Genomic DNA, 19,427 nt, shown 5'->3' on the forward strand with positions numbered 1-19,427 from the left:
TTCAATTGATTTGATTCGTTTATCCGAATCGTTTGAATGTTTCAAGATACGAAAGTATACAGTTTTTGTAGGAACATGTGCGACATCTAGAGTACGATTACGAAGTTAGATTAAGACCGCCATGACAGCTGATGCTTTTCGTATCGCTTGACGTTTGGTCAGAACATGTCATTTTGTACACTTAATTTCAACAAATGGCAGACTTCTTTTTCGATTTTGATACATCGCTTGCAGTAAGTAAGCTCGTCCCTCTTCAATATATATTTGGTTGCGAGTTTTGTTTCGAAATGCTGGCAAATGCAGCAAGAAAAGTACGGAAACGTATGCGGTTTCGACGAAACTCGGATCGTGGTTCTGTTCGTGCACGCAGGAATTTAAGCTGTCCGTGTAATTCCTCGAAAACAAATAATTGCTTATGCAACGCAGCATTCAAAACCTATTTAATCGATTCTTAATATTTTGCTTTCGTCCATCCCTTGTTTGTACGTATACCGTTTCTAAAATACCCACTACGTACCATTACCTCGAGTAGCCATGAAGGTACGTCGTATAACCTAACCAATGTTTCGATCCCTTCAAAGGTCATTAACACTGTTACCTTCTTCTCAAGTATCGCTACCTTAATTTTTTCTCCGTTACATCGTTTCCTTCCATTTGTTTCTTTGGCCAGTTTATACATATCGTTTCAGCGGAATCGGCAAAGTATATAACCGTCGAATGCTTCGAAACGGCTTGCGCATCATTATTGTATCAAAATTTTGTTTGTTTCATAGCCAAAAAAAGAAAATTGCTGCATAAATAACGCTTTTCACTTCCCGTTTTGTTTTTTTCTAATCTGTATAGAATAGCAGTTTAGAAGATGGTCTGGATTGTCCATTGGAAGAAGATGATATTGGAGAAGAGGAGGAATACGATGCGCTAAACGATGAAACTTTTGGGTCTGAAGCCACGATCGGCGATTGGGAGAAAGATCATGAAAAACTTGCAAAGATTACAGAATCCAGTCGTCCACAGCACCAAAGTGCTGGAGGAAAAAAAGTAAATACGTTTCCTTTAATCTTCTTCCTATGTTATTCTCACCAACAATGGCAGAATGACTGAATTTTAATAATATTAATTGCAGAATGGAGTCCATACCGATATAGAAGATAATTTATCTCATTTGGTGTTAGATGAAAAAGAGGGTATCGTCCCCCGTCCTGGGGTATGGGATAGTCCTAATTTATCTGTTCCTAAACCTCGCCCACCTTTAACCTTACCGTCGGCTTTAACGAACGTTTGCACCGTCGAAGAATTGGAGAAAGGTCTAATCGCGAATAGACCTCCTCCAGGATTAAATAAGCTCCCTCAGACGCAGCAACAGAAGCCCGATGGATCGCTTTTGTTCGATTCCCTATCCGGTCCACCGCGTTTCCCACCGGGGTTGGGTCTACCACCCCCGCATCCCGTTGTTTTACCACCAAACATGAGGTTTCCGCACCCTCCGTTCGTGCAGCATCCTAGACTACTGCCCAGTAAGTATATTTTCCTTTGATTTTATATTTTTGACGTTGATAAGCGAAACGTGCATAGCTTTCTGGCAAGCTAATAATAATTATTCCTACAGATCCACCCGGAAATGTACTGAGATATCCTGTAGCACCACATTTAATGCTGCCGCATCCTGCGCAAAGGCAGCCAATTCATGGTTCTTTTTGCAACAGTTTCCCAGTAAGTTTCGTTAAATTACACGTAGCCACACCGACGTAATTATTTCAAAGAAAACAATATATGTTTGCAGCAACCACCACATTCAAATTTAGGTCATCCTCCATTTTTACGGCCCGATCATGGCATGATGCCTCCTTTTCCTAGCAACCAAACTAATCATCAACAACAGCAACAACAACATTCTTTTCCGCATCCTGGAAATCAAAGAAATCAAAATAGGCCCTTTCATCATGTGGAACCGCAAGGAAATCATCAAACCTTTTTTAAAAACAACCAACAACATCGTAATTACGACCGAAATAATCAGCGACAATATCATTATCATCATCAGTATCAAGGAATAAACGGAGTAAGCAATTCGGGCGAATACGACGAATATGCTGATCTCATGACTAATCGAGAGAAGCAGTGGTTAATTAACATTCAACTGCTACAATTGAACACAAACGAGCCATATGTTGACGATTATTACTATACCGTATTCTGCGATAAAAGAAATAAACAGAGCACAAATCAGGATCAGAAGGATAAAAAACACAACAATAACAACAACAATGGCTACCATAGAGATAATAGGTAATTATTATTTTCGCTCCTTTCGAGATTTATTTAGAACAGTTTAGAAGTAAGCTTTATTATTTACAGAGATCGGGATCAGCAATCTCATCATGTACTTCCGAGGCCAGTATACACGCCAATGCAGTTTGAAAACTCGTTAGGTAAACTACAGTTCGCCAGTGTAATCGCACCGCGTAAAGTAATCGACATGGATGTAGTACCAAACAGTGATCCTCAGCAAACAACGCAAATGCAACAGAAAGATACAAAAAGAACGAGACAGTTGTTGCTTGAAATTGAAAGGGTATTTATATCAGATGTTGAACTCGATCATTTTGTCGTGTTACTTGAACAATCGTTATTTTTCCTCTCTTCTTATCAGTTATACGTGATACAATTGAAGCTCGAAGATTTACACAACCCTTTAGCTCTGCTGAGTGAACAACAAAATCAAGAAGGAGAAAATGAAACAAACGTTGTTAAAAAGACTAGCCCGGAATTAATAAATGCAATGTTGATGGCTCTCCTTCAGTTAATACGAGACGATAAATTAGCAAGTATGCTAAGTATTCGAAAAGGAAAGGTAAGGAAACCTTAAATCGATCGATTTTTCTCATTGTTCATCTCTATTCTATTCTACAGACGCTGTTGTTGAGGTTCTTGCCATTCGTGAACGTAACGGACCATCGTATTCAATTAGAAGAGCTGTGGAAGGCTATATTTCGAGGATTAGCCGTAATAGGTCGTAGAGATTCTCATCTGTTAATATCCCTACATTCGGAATTTCAACGTTGGTTCAACGACGTACAAGATTTCGGAACGATACTTCGTCTAGCTCGCTCGCTATCAGACTCTGTTAGTCAGCCGATCAAGATCAATAGTTTGGCTTTTGCTCTTACGAACGAGGTTTGTTTACGATTTTATTAAAAAGACGCTTTATTTTTTTTAAATTATTTTTTCTTCGGTTTTCTTTTTATATCTACATTTCAATGCTTTTCTGTTTAGTTTGGTGTATCCGTAATTGCCTCGATGCTTGAACAAGCAGAAAACTTATACCCTACGGATGATTCCTTATCTTCGGAATGGTCCTCCTTCATAGCAAACATCATCAAAACAATTGGTGAAACTCCGCCATGCGTTGCACCTTGTCAAGCACTTAAATCGATTATCTCATTTAAAAAGCGGAAGGTACACGACTTTGGAACTTCTACTAACCAATGCTAATCCTTCCGAAAAGTCGATGATCGACATCATTTTATAAAAACTTGCTTTTCGTTACGACAGAGGAAAGAGAAATTATGCTGCAGGAGAATTGCAGTAGATACTTCGATACTGCTACATTATTGTCGTTATTCATTTTTCCATACGACGATTATATTTTATCGTAATCGATATCCTTATTTTACAGAGTAGACCTTTTATGTGTATCCTGAACGCAGCGGCACAACAGTCGAGATTCGATTTATATCGAAAATAACGTGTTCAGTTCGGCGTCTTGTTCTTGTGCCACGAATGTTTTAACTTTTTCCTTTTTCTTTTTTTTTTCTATTTTTTTTCTCAGTTATGTCTACTATGTAAAGGTATAAAGTCGATTATTTTCAACGCATAAAGTACACGTGCTATTCTTACAAGTTCTTTGTTCGTAATTTTTCTTCATTTTTTTCCCCTTTTTGTTCTTGTAAAATATATTTCAAGTTAAATTTGCACGATATTAAAATGTAAGTTTATCAGTGTCGTTTAAACACAAACGGTTTGTGATCGTTTTTTCCGCGCGTTATACCATAGCGATACGCGATCTCGAGGGTAATGTAATTCATTGTTTCAAGTTCGGTCTTTCTGTCGTCGATATTGTTCGTTAGTCGGAACATCATTTTTCGGTTAGACGTAAAAATGGATACTGTAATTTTATGTAAGTTTCTTTAGATCTTTACTTTTCTCATTCATTCATTTTTTCTGTTCTATCTTTTTCTTTCTAGGTCTCGGTAAAGTAAGTTTTCTCGACTCTGTTGCGCTAAACGATTGGTAATATGTACGAGCGAACCGAAGGAAAATTAGGTAACGGCAAATATAGATTTTTAACCTCGTTTACAATTTCGATAAAAACTGCATATCGTTATTCGAGAGATTAATTTCATAAGATAATGCTTTATCTTTGCGCAAGAATAGTTGATATCTAAAAATAGTATAGTTTGTTCGTTTGTATTATTTTTTTTTTTACAGCCTAGTGAAAGGCAGAGAAATCGTGTATGCAATAATTATATAAGTTTGTATGTCGAGAGAAAAAAATATGCAGTTTTTATATGTAACAATTAACAAAGTGAACTGAACGAACATCAGCGTTAGCTGATTTCAACTTCTTGTTTATTGTTTGTTCGTGAAATATATGCCCTTCTCGTGTGTGTTCGTTAAAACATGATTGTTATCGGCTAAAATATTTGCGTACCTATTTCGTGATCGTAATTATTATCCTATCGCCACTAAAAGATCGCTGCGACGAATCTAGCGAAGGCGCGGAAAGCGATTTGAAATATACGACGACATGGCCTTTAGTATACAGTATAAGTGGTTACTTTTTATCGCAGTACACATTAATAAATTCTTATGTACATTTAGCTTGTACATAGAGCGACTCTGATGAATGAATGACTTCATATATTTTGTAATTGGATGCGAAAGAGAATTTATTTTTCGCTTCCGTGACATGGCGTTACGTCATTTTTGCAAAGAAAAGAAAAGATTATAAAAAAAAAAAGAGGTATGATGAAAAAGAAAAAAAAAAACAAGATGGATCGCGTTATTTTTTACGATGTCTAGAGCGATCATGAAATCGACAAAGTATAATTCGGCATTTTCAAATTTCCATACGATAACATGTATCGCATTAGATCACGGTTCAGTGCTAATACTCTTCTCGCAGACCGTAAGATTATGATTTCTAATTTTTACAAGATTCAAGTTTAGTAGGATATGATATGTTGCACTGTGTCTAACCGAATTGTTATTAGATTTTACAAGCTTCCACGTTTTGAACGGTAATTCCAGCAAATCTTATGCCTTCATATTCGTAAATTCGGTGTAGCATGCGAGTACAGTGTCAAACATAGGATACTTGGGTTTACGTTGCGGACCGATTCTACTTGAAATTTCATGGAAAACTAACTATATTTAGCATTTTGTAAGATAACGATCAAACGATAGCCGAGTTAAAGTAAGCACGTTTCGATTCCTTACTCTCGGATAAAGGATATTTGTTGAAACTGTACAAATTTTTTAATCTTTGAAAGTAAACTGTATCATAAAGTTTCAATCGTTTTATCCTTTGCGTCTCTTACAGATTGTTTTCTATTATTCATTCGTTCGTTCATTCATTCATTCGTTCGTTCGTTCGTTCGTTCGTTCGTCTCAAAACTCATTATCTTATACGTATGTGCATACGATCCCATATATGAATTAACTATAATTACGTATATTAGATTTCTTTCTTTTTCAGAGATAGCCGTAACGATAACATTCTGTATAGTATCGAGCATGGTAAGTAAGCTTCTTTGAGTTCCCGCCTTCCTGGCCCTCATCATAGACTTCCTGTTCTTCAGGTTCCGGGGTTGCGGAGTTCCTGGTCCTTCCCAAAGATTTTTCCTTCACCGGGCTTCCTCTTCACAGAACCAGTCCCAAGGGAAACGGTGCAGGAGAGGCTCCCACTACTTCCGTATAAACATTGACGCAGAAGAATTTTAATTGGTATTTATGTTTTAAATTTTATAATATTCTGCTTCCTCTATAACATCATTTCCCTTGGGCAACCTACTGTACTCGATACTGTACACGTATCATCTTGATCCACGTAGCACATTATGCGAAGTAAAAAGTTCAATTTCATTTATTAAGTACTTATTTTCGAATACAAAACGTAGCACAGTATTTCGTGGAGAAAGTATAGGGAGAAAGAAAAATTATAATATCTCGGTACACCACAGGAAAAAATGTGTTTCATCTTTTACTGAAAATATATTTTTATAGGAATACAATGTTTATTGCGTTTACACGAGGTGATTGTAATGATGTACTGAAATATAAGATTATCCTTTTAGTAGGAAATCCTCGGGAATAAGTAGTATTTCGTATTACTGTACCCAGAATGTCCCGATACGCGAAGTTCGATATTACTGTGACACTCTCTCCAAAATCATAGATAATATTAATATGTATTATAGTAGACTCTCGTTAAATATCCACGGTGAGGGTAAACATTTTTCAAGATTCCAAACTCTATGGTTAGTGCCATTTAACAGTGAGCGAAACAGATTATCCCAAAAGAAAATTTCTTTTTCGAAAAATAAAGAAACTTAGAACTATTGGTTTTTGCGGTGTGAAATAGGGGTGGTTATAGGCTGATATTAGTAGAACTGAATTTTGCTAAGAACGATAATCTTGGAGCCTACATCGGGGCTAAAGGTTCGATGGATCCTTCTGAAAAAAGAATCAGAATCTTACAATTAGATTGACCCATAGCTCGTTAAAAAAATGGTATCCCACTGGCCAAAACACTCATCTGAAAGCATAAAAATCACGATTCTTGAATGATATATGTTTTTCTTGAACAATCTGTTGCAATTAATACATATGCAAAACTATATGGGAATAACTACACCATAAAACACGGTAGAATACATGCAAATACATCCTAAAATACATGAGGATCAAAACCATAAAACACCATCAAATATTTGTAAAATTATAGTAAAACACATGGGTGACCACACCGTAAAATCCACTAATATATCCGTATAAATATTCCAAAACACATGGGAAACACCGTAGGCACACACAGTAACACATGTAGTAACACACTAATAAATCCATGCACGAATATCCATGGTATCAAGCCGTACCGATATATGTTTGACAGATTAACCCGTATTCTTCAGCGGTCGCGATAAGACTGACTAGATTTCACCCCTCTCTAGGTCGCTCTTCGTCGAGTTGTTGATATTAGGGTACCGGCACGGCGTGTCTAATCCAGTCTCATCAACACTCATCAAGCGTGATGTTCCGCTTCACCGGTTCCGCGGCCAGTTATGTTTAATAATTAATTATATTATATTTTACAATTGTTTATTAATCAAATTATTGTCATATCTATTCAAATTGTTTATTTCTTTAATTTTCGCGTGGGTATATTGCAAAATTTTCTTTGATTATTTTATTCAAATTTATTTAATTATTATTTTTAATTTTACAATTATTGTTATATCTATTGATTTTTTTTTCGTTTCTGTATTACCGACATAGAAATTTGTTTCGAGGAAAATGACGTTCGCAGTTCGTTTCTAATTGGCGCTGCTGTTCGCTCAACGTTTTCTGGCGTGCCATTCGTTCTGGCACGGCTATTCTTTTCTCGAATATTAACTGATGCGACGGCTTTTTTTCCTTATTCCATATCACCTGGTATCAGTGGTTATTCAATAAGTTATTCGTTTCTTCAAAAGTGTTTAAATACTACTTGATAACCTAGCAATTCTTATCCTCAGGAGGTTGCTTCGCATTGGCAGGTGTTTCATTGTCATAACGGCTGAAATGAATATTTTTCTTTGGAAAGGTCATTTCGCTTTCCTCGAGAAATTGCAAGCACTCCTCGTTTGGTCTACGGCAAACTGTTAAAATACACTGCCGATTGATTTTAATATACTCTACGAATGAATGCAAGCGACGTGGAATTCGTGGTTAGCAAAAGTTTGTGTTGCTGTGTAAAATTTTAAACGAAACAGAGTAAGTAAATCAGTTATCAAAACAGACAACATTAATATTCATAACAGTAAATAAGTATAACGTATTGAACTTCTCTCTCTTCATATTATTTTCTGTCTTTCTTCACCTTATTCTTCATGGTCATCAACATTTCTTTAACTTTCTTTAACTGTAATATTATACTGTTATGCTTTGAATTGATTCAAATAAATAAATTATAATCTCTTTTGTTTCTTATCATTTTATCATGTTTACATAATATAGTTTTCTACTTTCACCATTCTGTATATTATTGGATATTATAAAATATATAAGAGTAAAATGTGTAATCTCTAAGATTTATGCTGAAAACAATAATATTTTGTGATATTTTTAACAGTTTATTTGAACTGCCTTCAATAGTGAGATCATCTTGGTACCACCTGTTGATTTACTTCCAAGCTTAACATCTTCACTTCCCGTTAAGTTTAATATGTTTACATTTAAACAGATGTTATAGGTTAAAACATTATAGAAACATTTGCCTATATAACTGGTTAAAGTTATCTTTATAAATTCTTTGTTATCATTGCAGGAGAGAAAATGTATAGCAGAAGGTAACGATTAAAGAAGATCAAGCTATGGCCAACAGAAAAGACAAATCGTCTGCAGGGTTTGTAAGTATCAAAGCATTTGATATTAAAAGTATATATCAATGCGATAACTGTGAAATAATATTCATAACGTGAAATCTATCGCGTTTGATTATGCAAAATGATATAGTTGCAACAGAAGGCAAAGTTTGAAGTCAATGTACTTTCGACTGCCGCTTTTGTAACGCATTCGCGCTTTCAGAACGCATGGAATTAATTGGATAACAAGGTCGTGCGAGATCGAATTAACGATGAACAGGATAATAGAGACAATAGGACGCGTTGGAAGTACAGAAAATTACGTGGAAGCGCATTAAATGTAAATGTCAGCTGACAGCGATACGACGTCATGCGTATATGTATGTTAGGCTTCCTGTCCTACAGTTATCGGTTGTTTAGCAAAGTAACGCGATAACGAAAAAAAAACTTCACTTGAAATAGGTTTCAGTTTCAAGAACAAGTATCGAATGGTATATAAGGTTTCGTAAGAACGAAGGTGGTTCGCTTCTGTTCTAGTCTGACTGTCGTCTAAAATCGACGATGACCATGTTAAGTTTTCGAACATGGTCAAAGATAAAAAAGAAAACATGCTATTCCATACGAGACTGGATGGTGAATCGTCCAAGGTGAATTGTCCCATGCACGGAAAAGATTACGTTCTTAAAAAAGTGTTGCAGGCCATGTAAATATTAGGACAAGGTAGCGGATTATCATGGTCGCGACTTTAACGCGCGTTGAATTCTTTCGATCTGACAACCGTGTTTCCTTTCCCTTCTTTCTCTGTTCGATCGACTCGCGCGGCAAATCGTCGATTCGACGAAATTCGATGAAACCCAAACGCACACAGAGGCGCGAAGTAATCGTTTGAAATGAGAATATTTTCAAGAATTCCCGATAGACCGTGGTATCTAAAAACCGGTCTTTCCTCTCTTCGCGTTCCATCAATAGTAACTTTCAAATTTTCTTCCCGATAATTTCGACGAATCTAACAGTCGAAGAGAAGATAAAACATGGAAAAGAAAAGGGAACGAAAGGAACTTAACGCGGCCGTCGGTCGCGCTCGATTACATCATCGACCGTTCATGCAACTGATCTCATCCGCGTGCGCAACTTGTTCTTTTTTTATTGTTTTCGTTGGCGAAGAAACGAGACCGTTGCATTTAGAGATGCAATCGCGTTAGATCCGCGACATTTCCCGCGAAACGAGCCCCAATTCAGATGGTAGATACTGCTAGCTTTAAAAGTGGTTCACGCGGGTCGATGGGCGCTAAACACGGCTCCAGATTCGACGCTGTTACCTGGCGAACAAATAATTCATTTTACTTTCTCTGTTTATCGTTTTATTGTTGTTATCGCCAGAAAATGTGCTTCCGTGCTCTGGCGACAACAGTTTTATGCGAATTACCGGAGCCTTGAGCTATTCGCGGCTATGACACACTTGTTCGAGCGGTCGGTGACGTCGAAAGCATAGGATGTGAGTCAGTAGAATCGATGACGGTCGTGTGATAGCGTTACCGATCGCTAATTTCCAAATATAATAATTGGCTAGCGTTCGCGTGGTAACCGCTTTTTATACGTAAAAACAGATGGAAGAGGAAGAAGTGGAGGCGTGAAGAAAGTTAGCGAGCTAAGCGATAGTCGAGCGATAAGCAACGGCCCATGGCACGGAGAAACGGTTCCTCGTTCCGACGATGAACATCGAAAGCCGCGATCGCAGCCTGTTATACGCGACTCGATTTGACTGTTGGCCAACTAGACGACCGGACGTGGGTAGATTGTCCAGCCAGCTAGTACGCAAGCGCGTTTCTCCACCAAGTCTCCTCGAACCAACGCGATCCTGATCTTCTTCCCTTCTTTCGGCTCGTTCGATGACTCGCCGGTGATTCCGTTACCTCGATCTCGCCTACAATCCTATTCTCGCCAGTCGATCGGCGATCGATCACGGAAAAGGAATTCGATAACACTGAGGCGGATCTCGTACCTTCGCACATTTCTCTTTATCTCTGCCGATAGTGGAATGCAAGGTGTGACGTTTGTTAATATCATGATAACGTTCTCCAACATAATTAAAGAGGCGCGCACGATATCGCGTATCAGTTCGTGAACGAGATATTTCGAGAAATAGGAGGATTGGCTAATTGTGAAATAAATCGTGAGAAGGTTTTTCGAAAGTGTTGTCGAGTTTCGATGACTCGCGTTGTTGACGCGCGCAACTGTCATCGCCGAAAACAAGATATCGCTCCGTTCGTTGGTTTAAACAGTTTGATTCATGATTACGGATTGGGTAAGATTTCATCCATTTTCCTTGAACTTGTCGCAAAGTAGACAATAAGAGAGAGAGAGAGAGAGAGAGAGTTTTGGCCGAGATTATCGACCTTGATTACTTATGTTAGTCGAAAGGCGATCGAATGCCGTACGCGTACATAGCTTCCGCGTCCGAACGTCCGGTAGAATCGGTTCACATTGCGGACTGGCAGTGCCGATTACGCGGCGAAAATACCTCCGATTAATATAACGAGTTTCATATTATTTTTCAGCTGGATACATGGTTCGGCCGACCAAAAAAGTCCGGGCGTGGAGGTGGGGTCAGAAGTGGTTCGGGAAACAACACGATACCCCGGCCCCACTCTGGCGATGATTTCAACGAGATCGAACAGCAACGTTGTATCATCGAAAGGATGGATAAAGAAACGATGAACGACAGATTCGAGGAGATGTTGGTGAGTTCTTGATCGAAGAAGAAGAACGCAGTTAATTGAATACAATACTATAATATCCGTTTTTGCTCAAAGGCCAACATGAATCTCACGGAGGAGAAGAAGGAACCGTTGCGCCAGCAGTCGGAAACGAAGAAGAAGGAAATGTTGGTGTTGCATTACAAAGGTAGCATACAGGAGAACAGGTCAAAGTTCGATAAACCGGCGGATTACATACAATATTTGGCGCAACCCGACTTGAGCGTTAATAAAATCTACAACTGCGTCGAGTCGTTGAGAATAGCGTTGACCAACAACCCCTTGAGTTGGGTTCAAGAGTTTGGAACGAAAGGATTGAAACAGGTTTTAGCCACGCTCAACGAATGCTATCGAAAGTAAGTATTCTTAATCAGAGGACAGCAAAAAAAAATCGTATCATTCTGTCGTGGCATAGGTATACTCGATATTGTCCTATCAAGAGTTTCTAATGTTCGTATTGTTCTATTCCAGTGCCTTCATATATTACGATAGGTAATTCACGTAAAAATATTCTATTCGCTTCAATTTTATTAGCAACTTAGATTTTTTTTTCGATGCATCGTTTCTTTATTTTATTCCTTAGCTTTCGATATGGATGCGTGTGTACGAGTGAGCGAAAGAGAGAGAGGGAGAAAAAGTACAAGATGATAGGCAAGATTGTCCAGATCCCGAATTTTTTAATTATTTTTTAATTTTTTTAAGCTAGCAATTGATCTGTTTTTCAGTGAAATATTGCGGTTACTCGTAGCGTTACATAGCAGGAGGACGTATAGTTTCTGTTAGTTTCTGTTCTTTGATTCTTTTGCATGATACATGACCTGTCTGTGTAATGCTGCGTGCATCGGTGCTGCTCGACTAATCGAATGAATTCCTCTCGCTTGTTTCATTTCATTTCGAATAGTCGTGCAGCTTTCGTCGAACGATCATTAATTATTTATTTATTTATTTATTTATTTTGTCCACCTAAGTTGTCTATCTTTAAAGAGACACTTTTCTATCCTGTGACAGCGACACCCGGTACGAGCGTATCCAATACGAATGCATCCGATGTTTAAAGGCCATTATGAATAACACGGTTGGCATAAAAGAGATGTTGGCCCACCAAGAGGCGCTCACGATCGTGGCTAGATCGTTGGAACCGACGAAACCATCGGTCATGTCCGAGGCTGTGAAACTATTGGGCGCGGTTTGTCTTATATCCAGCGATAGTCATAAAAAGGTCCTAGACGCGATCACTATGAACGGAGAATTTAAAGGTAGAGAGAGATTTCTACCGATAGTGCAAGGACTGATGAACAAGAAGAACGAAAACTTGAGAGTATGTGCTTTTCGTTTTTTCTTTCTTTCTTTCTGCTCGTTAACAGATGCCCTGAAAGAATCTGCGTTCTCTCGATAGGTGGAGTGCCTTCAGTTGATAAATTCCATCATCTCCTCGGCCGAAGAGTTGGACTTTAGGTTGCATTTGCGAAACGAAATTATGCGAGTCGGTCTAGCGGATATTTTAGAGACGTTGGAGAAAGACGAATCGGAGGATTTAGCGAGGCACTTGAAGATCTTTAGCGATCATAAGGAAGAGGACTACGAAGAGTTCGTGCAGAGGTTCGATCATGTTCGATTGGAACTGGACGACGTCAACGATTGTTTCGAAGTGATTAAAAACATGGTAATGGAAACGTCGGCTGAACCCTACTTTCTATCGATACTTCAGCATCTCTTGTTCGTCAGAGACGACGCGTTAGTGAGGTACAAAAAAACTAGAAACATTGTTAGTCAGCGAAAGAAATGCGAGAAGTCCAAGCATCGTTATATCTTTAATTTCCTTCGACAGGCCGGCGTATTATAAATTAATAGAAGAATGCGTGTCGCAAATTGTGTTGCATCGTTCAGGCTGTGATCCAGATTTTAGCGCGACCAAACGTTTTCAAATCGACGTGCAACCTTTAATAGACACGCTAGTGGAAAAGTCACGAGCTGAGGAGGAAAGACGACTGGTCGAAGTGTCGCAGAAATTGGAAGAAGCCATAGCCAGTAAACAGGAAGCTGAAGCAAAACTTCAGCACGCGGAAAATAAGATCAGGGAGTTGGAACAGGGATTGGGGAGGCCGGCTGGAAGTAACGCGGTGAGCTTCGAATACTGTCTACTTATTAATTTTATTCGGTTTTTTTCATTACTCGCGGGTACACAATTTATATGTAGAAAGGTGGCGTGGGTGCACCTATCGTACCTGGGATGGGACCTCCTCCACCACCTCCACCTCCTCCACTTCCGGGTGGTCCTGGCTTACCGATGGGAGGAGGACCGCCGCCTCCTCCGCCTCCACCGTTCCCAGGCATGGGAGGACCGCGTCCACCACCGATGCCCGGATCCATGGGACCACCGCCGCCACCTATGCCTGGTATGCAATCTGGACCACGTCCACCACCGATGCCAGGAATGGCCATCGGTGGACCAATGCCTCCGCCGATGATGTTCCCAACCACCCAGGCTGCGCAACCATTACCTCACGGAATGAAGCCGAAAAAGAAATGGGAGGTTGAAGCTCCATTAAAAAGAGCCAACTGGAAAGCGGTGAGCATCTCTAGGCGCTTATCATTTTTTCTGTTAAAGGTCAATAAAATGATCATACTTACAAAATGTGCTATATACATCGTGTCTTAGATTTTACCGCACAAGCTTACCGAGAAATCTTTTTGGACGAAAGTACAAGAGGATCGGTTAGCGAGTCCCGAGATATTGGACGGACTGGTTCAAAAGTTTGCGTCCAAACCGACTGGAAAGAAGATCGACGACGTCGTGGACAAGTACGTCGAATCACTTTGCAGTTACATGGACAGGTTTTTAACGAGATTTAATGTCCGTTTTGTAGATCAGCTTCCTCGAAGAAGGTGAAGGACCTAAAAGTTCTGGATGGCAAAGCCGCACAAAATATTCTAATACTTTTGAGCGGCACTCTGAAGCACATGTCGTACGAAGAGGTGAAATCTTGTTTGCTGAAATGCGAAGGACCCGTTATCTCGGATAATATACTACAGGGATTGATACAGTATTTACCACCACCCGAACAGCTGTCGAAATTGCAAGTTTACAAGGATCAGTACGATGACCTGACGGAGGCCGAGCAATTTTGCGTTACCGTAAGTATTCTCGTGTAATCTTGGAAAAGGAAGTTGCTTGGATTAAGTGGTATTGCAAAACGACAGATCGCGACGATCAAAAGGCTATTGCCAAGACTGAGGTCGTTGAGTTTCATGCTGCGATACGAAGAACTGGTGCAAGATGTGAAACCCGACATAGTTGCGGGCACAGCGGCTTGCGAAGAGGTGAAGGGTAGTAAAAAATTTGCTAGAATTCTTGAATTGATCCTGTTACTTGGCAACTACATGAACTCCGGCTCGAAGAACGGCCAGGCGTTCGGGTTCGAGATCAGTTTTCTTACGAAGGTACGTTGATCACCGACGATCAATAGTTGCAGGTTGAATATCGATCTGGTTAATGTTTCAGTTGACCAGCACAAAGGACGTGGATAACAAGCAAACTCTTATGCATTATCTGGTAGACACGATAGAACGAAAGTTCCCAGAGTGTCTTAGCTTCTCGGAGGAGTTAGCGCACGTGGATAGAGCAAGCCGAGTTTCCTTGGAAAACGTTCAGAGAACCTTGCGACAAATGGATTCCAACATACGAAATCTCGAGCAAGATTTGTCGAATGCCAAAGTTCCTCAGTCCGACGATGATCGGTTCGTCGAAGTTATGGGCGTATCCTTTTTCCCCCTATCGATATCGATATCGATTACCGTGTATCGTTAATGATTTTGAATAAATTTTTCTTAACAACATTTCACAGCCGTTCGCGAAAAAAGCACGCGAATCGTACGAGGTGATGCAGAACATGTTCAAGAATATGGACGGTTTGTACAGCGAAATTTCCGAGTTCTTCTCTTTCGACAAGCAGAAGTACACGATAGAAGAGTTCTTCGGTGATGTAAAAACTTTCAAAGATGATTTCATAGTAAGTGCGATCGCGGAAAGAGAAAAGAAGGGAATGCGATTGTTAACGCCGTTTTTCTTAACTGACGCTGTTGCCGCGGTGTTTTTACAGCAAGCTCAGAGGGAAATAATCAAATTGAGAGAAGGCGAAGAGAAGCAGAGGAGAGCGAGGGAAGCCCGCGAGAAGGCAGAAGCGGAGAAAGCGGCGAGGGCAGCGCGGAAACGCGCTCTCGTCGACATGAACGCGCACGAAACTCAGGAAGGCGTTATGGACAGCTTAATGGAGGCGCTGCAAACTGGTTCCGCGTTCAGTCGACCGGATCAACGACGCAAACGGCAAACGCGCGCCGCTGGTGGTAAGTTGTACTGGACCGCGTACTCTTCGACGATATCTATGAAGAAGGAGAATGCGCGTCGTCGAAAGTTGCATGTCGCTAAACTAATGTACGAATCGAAAGAAGCCGAACGACGACTCGCGTCTAAGGGGGAGGAGAGCGAAAGCGTAGTTACCGGGTCCCTCGCGGCACTTACGACAGATCCTGATTTCCCGCGATACAAGACACCGGAAGACAACCAAGATCTCTATAAGCAGCTGTTGCTCGACCAGGCGGCAAAAACGCCCCGACCGGAGAGACGGTTCTCTAGGGTCAGTTCTTTCAAGAGAAAGAAACAGGACGATATCGCGTGCAAAAAGATTCGTTCCGATCGTACGTCGATCGAAGAAACTCCCAAGAGGGACGTTACCCAGGCGTTAGGTCTGCGACGAGATTTCGAAGAGAACGAATTCTCATCGAACGATTCGTTCCGGTATCTAATGCCAGAGTCTCGCGTTTGTTACGACGAAAATCGTCGCGTCGTCGCCTCTTATAAATCCGTCATGGACGAATTGAAAAGACACGCGTCGAGCAACGGCCTGCGATCACCGTCTCTCTACAAACACATACTGATAGGCGAAGCACTGAAACTGACACCGGTCAAGCAGAGGCGCGTTATAGTAAGTAAGAAACGTAAAAGAAACAGCCTGGTCCGTCGTACCGTCAGAACTCGCAGACAGAAGCATTCTAAATCGAAACCGGCCAGAGGTGCGCGCAAATCGTTCGGTTACCTAGGCAGTCCACCTAGCGAAAGCGTGTCTTTGATAGTCCCACCGCTCGAGGACGCTTCTCTTCCGCCCGCGTCCGATACCGCGCTCCACAAAATATCCCGATCCGTCGACGACATAGCGATGAAAATCGGCAAAACGATCTCCTCGCCGTTCAGGCTGTCACGTGCGAGAAATTTCGACGATGTCGCTCGTTGGAGAGACGAGAATCAAAACGACGTATCGACGCGACGATCGAAGAGTAACTTTTCAAGTCCGAGACGTTTCTTTCGAGATAGAAAGTCGAATCATTTCCAGCAACACGAATCTACCATTAACGCTTTCGAAGAATTCCGAGGATCTTTTATAAACGTTAGCGACGCGACAGCAACGACGACGCCAAAGACTACGACTGTATCGCCGTCTGAACTGAAACGCGACGATACCCTAATGGCCCCTGGGAACAACGGACAGACAGTTCTAAAGAAAAGACATCGAAGAAAGATTTGGAAATTTTGGTAATCGAGTGGATATCACTCTCTAGATGCGACGCGTTAAGACTGATTTTTAATAAGTTCCAATGGAACACGGTTCCACGTTGTTATAAACAAGACTGCTCTCGATGCTGTGATCATTGTATTTTTATATCGCGACAAGATTGAACAGATTTTACATGTACGACAGGCTTATTTCACGCGTTTCCTATTCCCTTATCAAGAATCTCGATCCACTTCTACTGACATTGTAATTTTTCTTTTTCTTTTTTTTTTTTTTTCAAAACTGCCCAACAGGACCGACTGCCACGGACTTGTACATACACATTGTAGCGTTACCTTATCGAGGAATTTTGAAATTAAAATTACAGAAAATGCGCGTGAGCTTGTATCGATCTGCTGTAATCGTATTCGTTTGTAAATATCGTAATATGTTTGAGTAAATAAAGAGATTTGTTGCACCATCGAGGTAAAAGATAAATTGCCTGTCACAAGCAGGTCAACCTAATCGGGATTATCGGTAAATTAGGGTATTTAGAGATTATTTATTGGGACCGAGAGCGATTTCGAAAGCACGAGGTATCCCGTTTTTAAATGTATGTTTTTCTTTACTTTTGCAGCAGAGAGAAGAGCTCAGCTCAATAGAAGTCGATCGCGTACGGGATTAGTTGGAACTGGTTTACTGGGAAGAGAACTTTCGACGTAAGTATCCGGCGACGTAAAGACGGAACAGCTTGTCGTCGAAAAGTTTCCGTACGACGAGGAACGTTTGCTCGTTTCTCGTAGCCAACGATGCATGCATAATACACGTATCGCGGTCGTCGTGTACATTGGCTTACGATTATCGTTTTATTGCAAAAGGTATGCTCGTGAATAGCGAACACGTTCGCAAACAAGTTGACAAAACCATCGCGAAGGAAGGATAGAGGGATAACTCTTGAAATAATATGTTGCGTAATGTTCATTGTTGCAGAGAACTTTTAAGCTCGGCGTAATCCATGGAATAACCCGTTTCCGTCCTAAACTCGAAACTGTGATGGATCGAATCTTCGTTTTATCGATATTGCGATAAGAAACCGGTGAAACGAAATAGTAAAACGTTGGGAAACGCTTGAGTAACGACGACCTTTTCGCGTTAAACAGATGCGTTTCCTTCGAGTTACGATAACTCAACCGGCAATGTCTTCCTTTTGTTGGCCGAATCTTTTAGAAATAATCTGTAGTAACGCGCTGGCGTGCTATACGATCAAGAAACTTGAGGAAAAGTAGACGAAGACAAGAGTGACTCGCTTAGCTAATTTTCTGTACAGTCTTTTTTTTTTTTTTCTATGAAACGAACGATCGATTTTTCTATTTTTTAACACGTAATATCACGCTGATATCGCAGCGACGACGTAAACAGCATTTTCTGTGAACGCGAAATAAAACATATTGTACATACAGAGGTATACGTACGTAGACACGGATCGTGTGTCGTCGGGTGGTCGCGTAAGGTCCCGTTTTCGAGAACATTGACTGCGAATACGATACGTACGGCTTCTTTTAGCGAATATTAAGTCTGTCCAGTCTCCGTAAAATTTTTAAATCGTGCCAAATTCATGAAAAATATTGAATCATTTTACCCTAAACGAGATCGAAATCGTTGAAATGTAAAGAAACATGTTGGGACCGTACGCGTACGATTAGCTGCAGTAACAAAGACCAATTTTATTTTTATCGAATCTCCTAATCGACGACTGTTTATATTGTACCTATTAATTATTGAATTTTAAGGCAGTTGTATCTATATTGTGAATATGTGAATTTAGATAGCATCAATACACATTACGATCAACATAATCGACCGTCGTGCGTTTTTATTTCGCGGCGAAAAATATTTATATATCGCATATATATGATGTATGTTCGATAGATCGATAGAGTTGCGATCTCGCGGTCGATTGGTACGAAAATCACGGATGCAAAGTATGTCGCGTGCGTGCACGCGCGCCTCTATCGACGCATTGGCGTAACCACGTGATTAGCTTGCCGCGAACGAGATATCGTTGGATGGATAGACGCGATCGATAGTACGGGGCGTAAGGGGATTTCGTTCGATTCGAGTCGAATCGAACGTTGCTCGTTAAGGGTTACTTCCGGGTGTAAGTAGCGAAGAAGAAGAAGAAGGAAGCCTTGCAACTGCTGCTACACCAATGTTTCTGGTCTCTGTATCACGTGTGTGCGCGTGCGCGTGCGCTTGTACTCGCACACCTGCGGGAGAACGGTTGAATCTATCTGCAGGCGAGGTCGCTTATTCGTGCGAGCAAACATGTATCCCGTACCTTTCCCGACATACGCGTGCCGTGGGTGAACCAATGCGCTGCCAAGAAACAGTAACAACGTGTTTCCAGTGTTTTCAAAGTTTTCGGTGTTACTTTGCTTGTGTCGTGACTCACCGATTCCTGAGTCAACCTTCGGGAGCTGGTTACGCGTTCCCGATCTCGA

The 19,427-nt window shown here is 40.7% G+C and overlaps 2 protein-coding genes across 8 annotated transcripts; both read left to right on the forward strand.

Annotated features, from left to right (window-relative positions):
- The first annotated feature begins 268 nt into the window (after positions 1-268).
- LOC114873669 (protein PAT1 homolog 1) lies at positions 269-5,575 on the forward strand. The gene is given in 10 exon segments (XM_029182248.2): positions 269-540; positions 844-1,038; positions 1,124-1,514; positions 1,607-1,710; positions 1,781-2,286; positions 2,356-2,572; positions 2,651-2,851; positions 2,911-3,174; positions 3,274-3,416; positions 3,418-5,575. Coding segments are annotated over 10 exon segments (2,139 nt in total). The 5' UTR covers positions 269-534; the 3' UTR covers positions 3,530-5,575.
- Positions 3,578-18,782, forward strand: LOC114873663 (protein diaphanous). 7 transcript variants are annotated; one of them, XM_046288368.1, is made up of 18 exons: positions 3,578-4,323; positions 5,759-6,006; positions 8,588-8,669; positions 11,183-11,365; positions 11,438-11,736; positions 11,852-11,872; positions 12,389-12,698; positions 12,777-13,123; positions 13,209-13,500; positions 13,578-13,949; positions 14,040-14,182; positions 14,248-14,515; positions 14,582-14,821; positions 14,883-15,137; positions 15,226-15,390; positions 15,481-15,724; positions 17,564-17,645; positions 17,917-18,782. In XM_046288368.1, exons 3-18 carry the CDS (start codon positions 8,634-8,636, stop codon positions 17,936-17,938), a joined length of 3,279 nt encoding a protein of 1,092 aa, XP_046144324.1. In that variant the 5' UTR covers positions 3,578-4,323; positions 5,759-6,006; positions 8,588-8,633; the 3' UTR covers positions 17,939-18,782. The 7 variants fall into 7 exon arrangements, with proteins under 7 accessions (XP_046144324.1, XP_046144323.1, XP_046144322.1 ...); XM_046288367.1 differs by lacking the exon at positions 3,578-4,323 and having other exon boundaries at positions 5,670-5,799; positions 5,862-6,006; XM_046288366.1 differs by lacking the exons at positions 3,578-4,323; positions 5,759-6,006 and adding exons at positions 7,579-7,713; positions 7,797-8,034.
- Positions 18,783-19,427: the final 645 nt, after the last annotated feature.

Source organism: Osmia bicornis, chromosome 13, assembly GCF_907164935.1.
Source record: "Osmia bicornis bicornis chromosome 13, iOsmBic2.1, whole genome shotgun sequence".
Lineage (NCBI taxonomy): Eukaryota > Metazoa > Arthropoda > Insecta > Hymenoptera > Megachilidae > Osmia > Osmia bicornis.

Bases quoted from the DNA above. Each gene is read 5' to 3' on its own strand.
- LOC114873663 (XM_029182234.2), top strand. From the start codon at position 10,337: ATGAACATCGAAAGCCGCGATCGCAGCCTGTTATACGCGACTCGATTT. The intron at 14,183-14,247 runs GTACGTCGAATC...TCCGTTTTGTAG, and splicing joins ATCGACGACGTCGTGGACAA to ATCAGCTTCCTCGAAGAAGG. The intron at 15,391-15,480 runs GTAAGTGCGATC...GTGTTTTTACAG, and splicing joins CTTTCAAAGATGATTTCATA to CAAGCTCAGAGGGAAATAAT.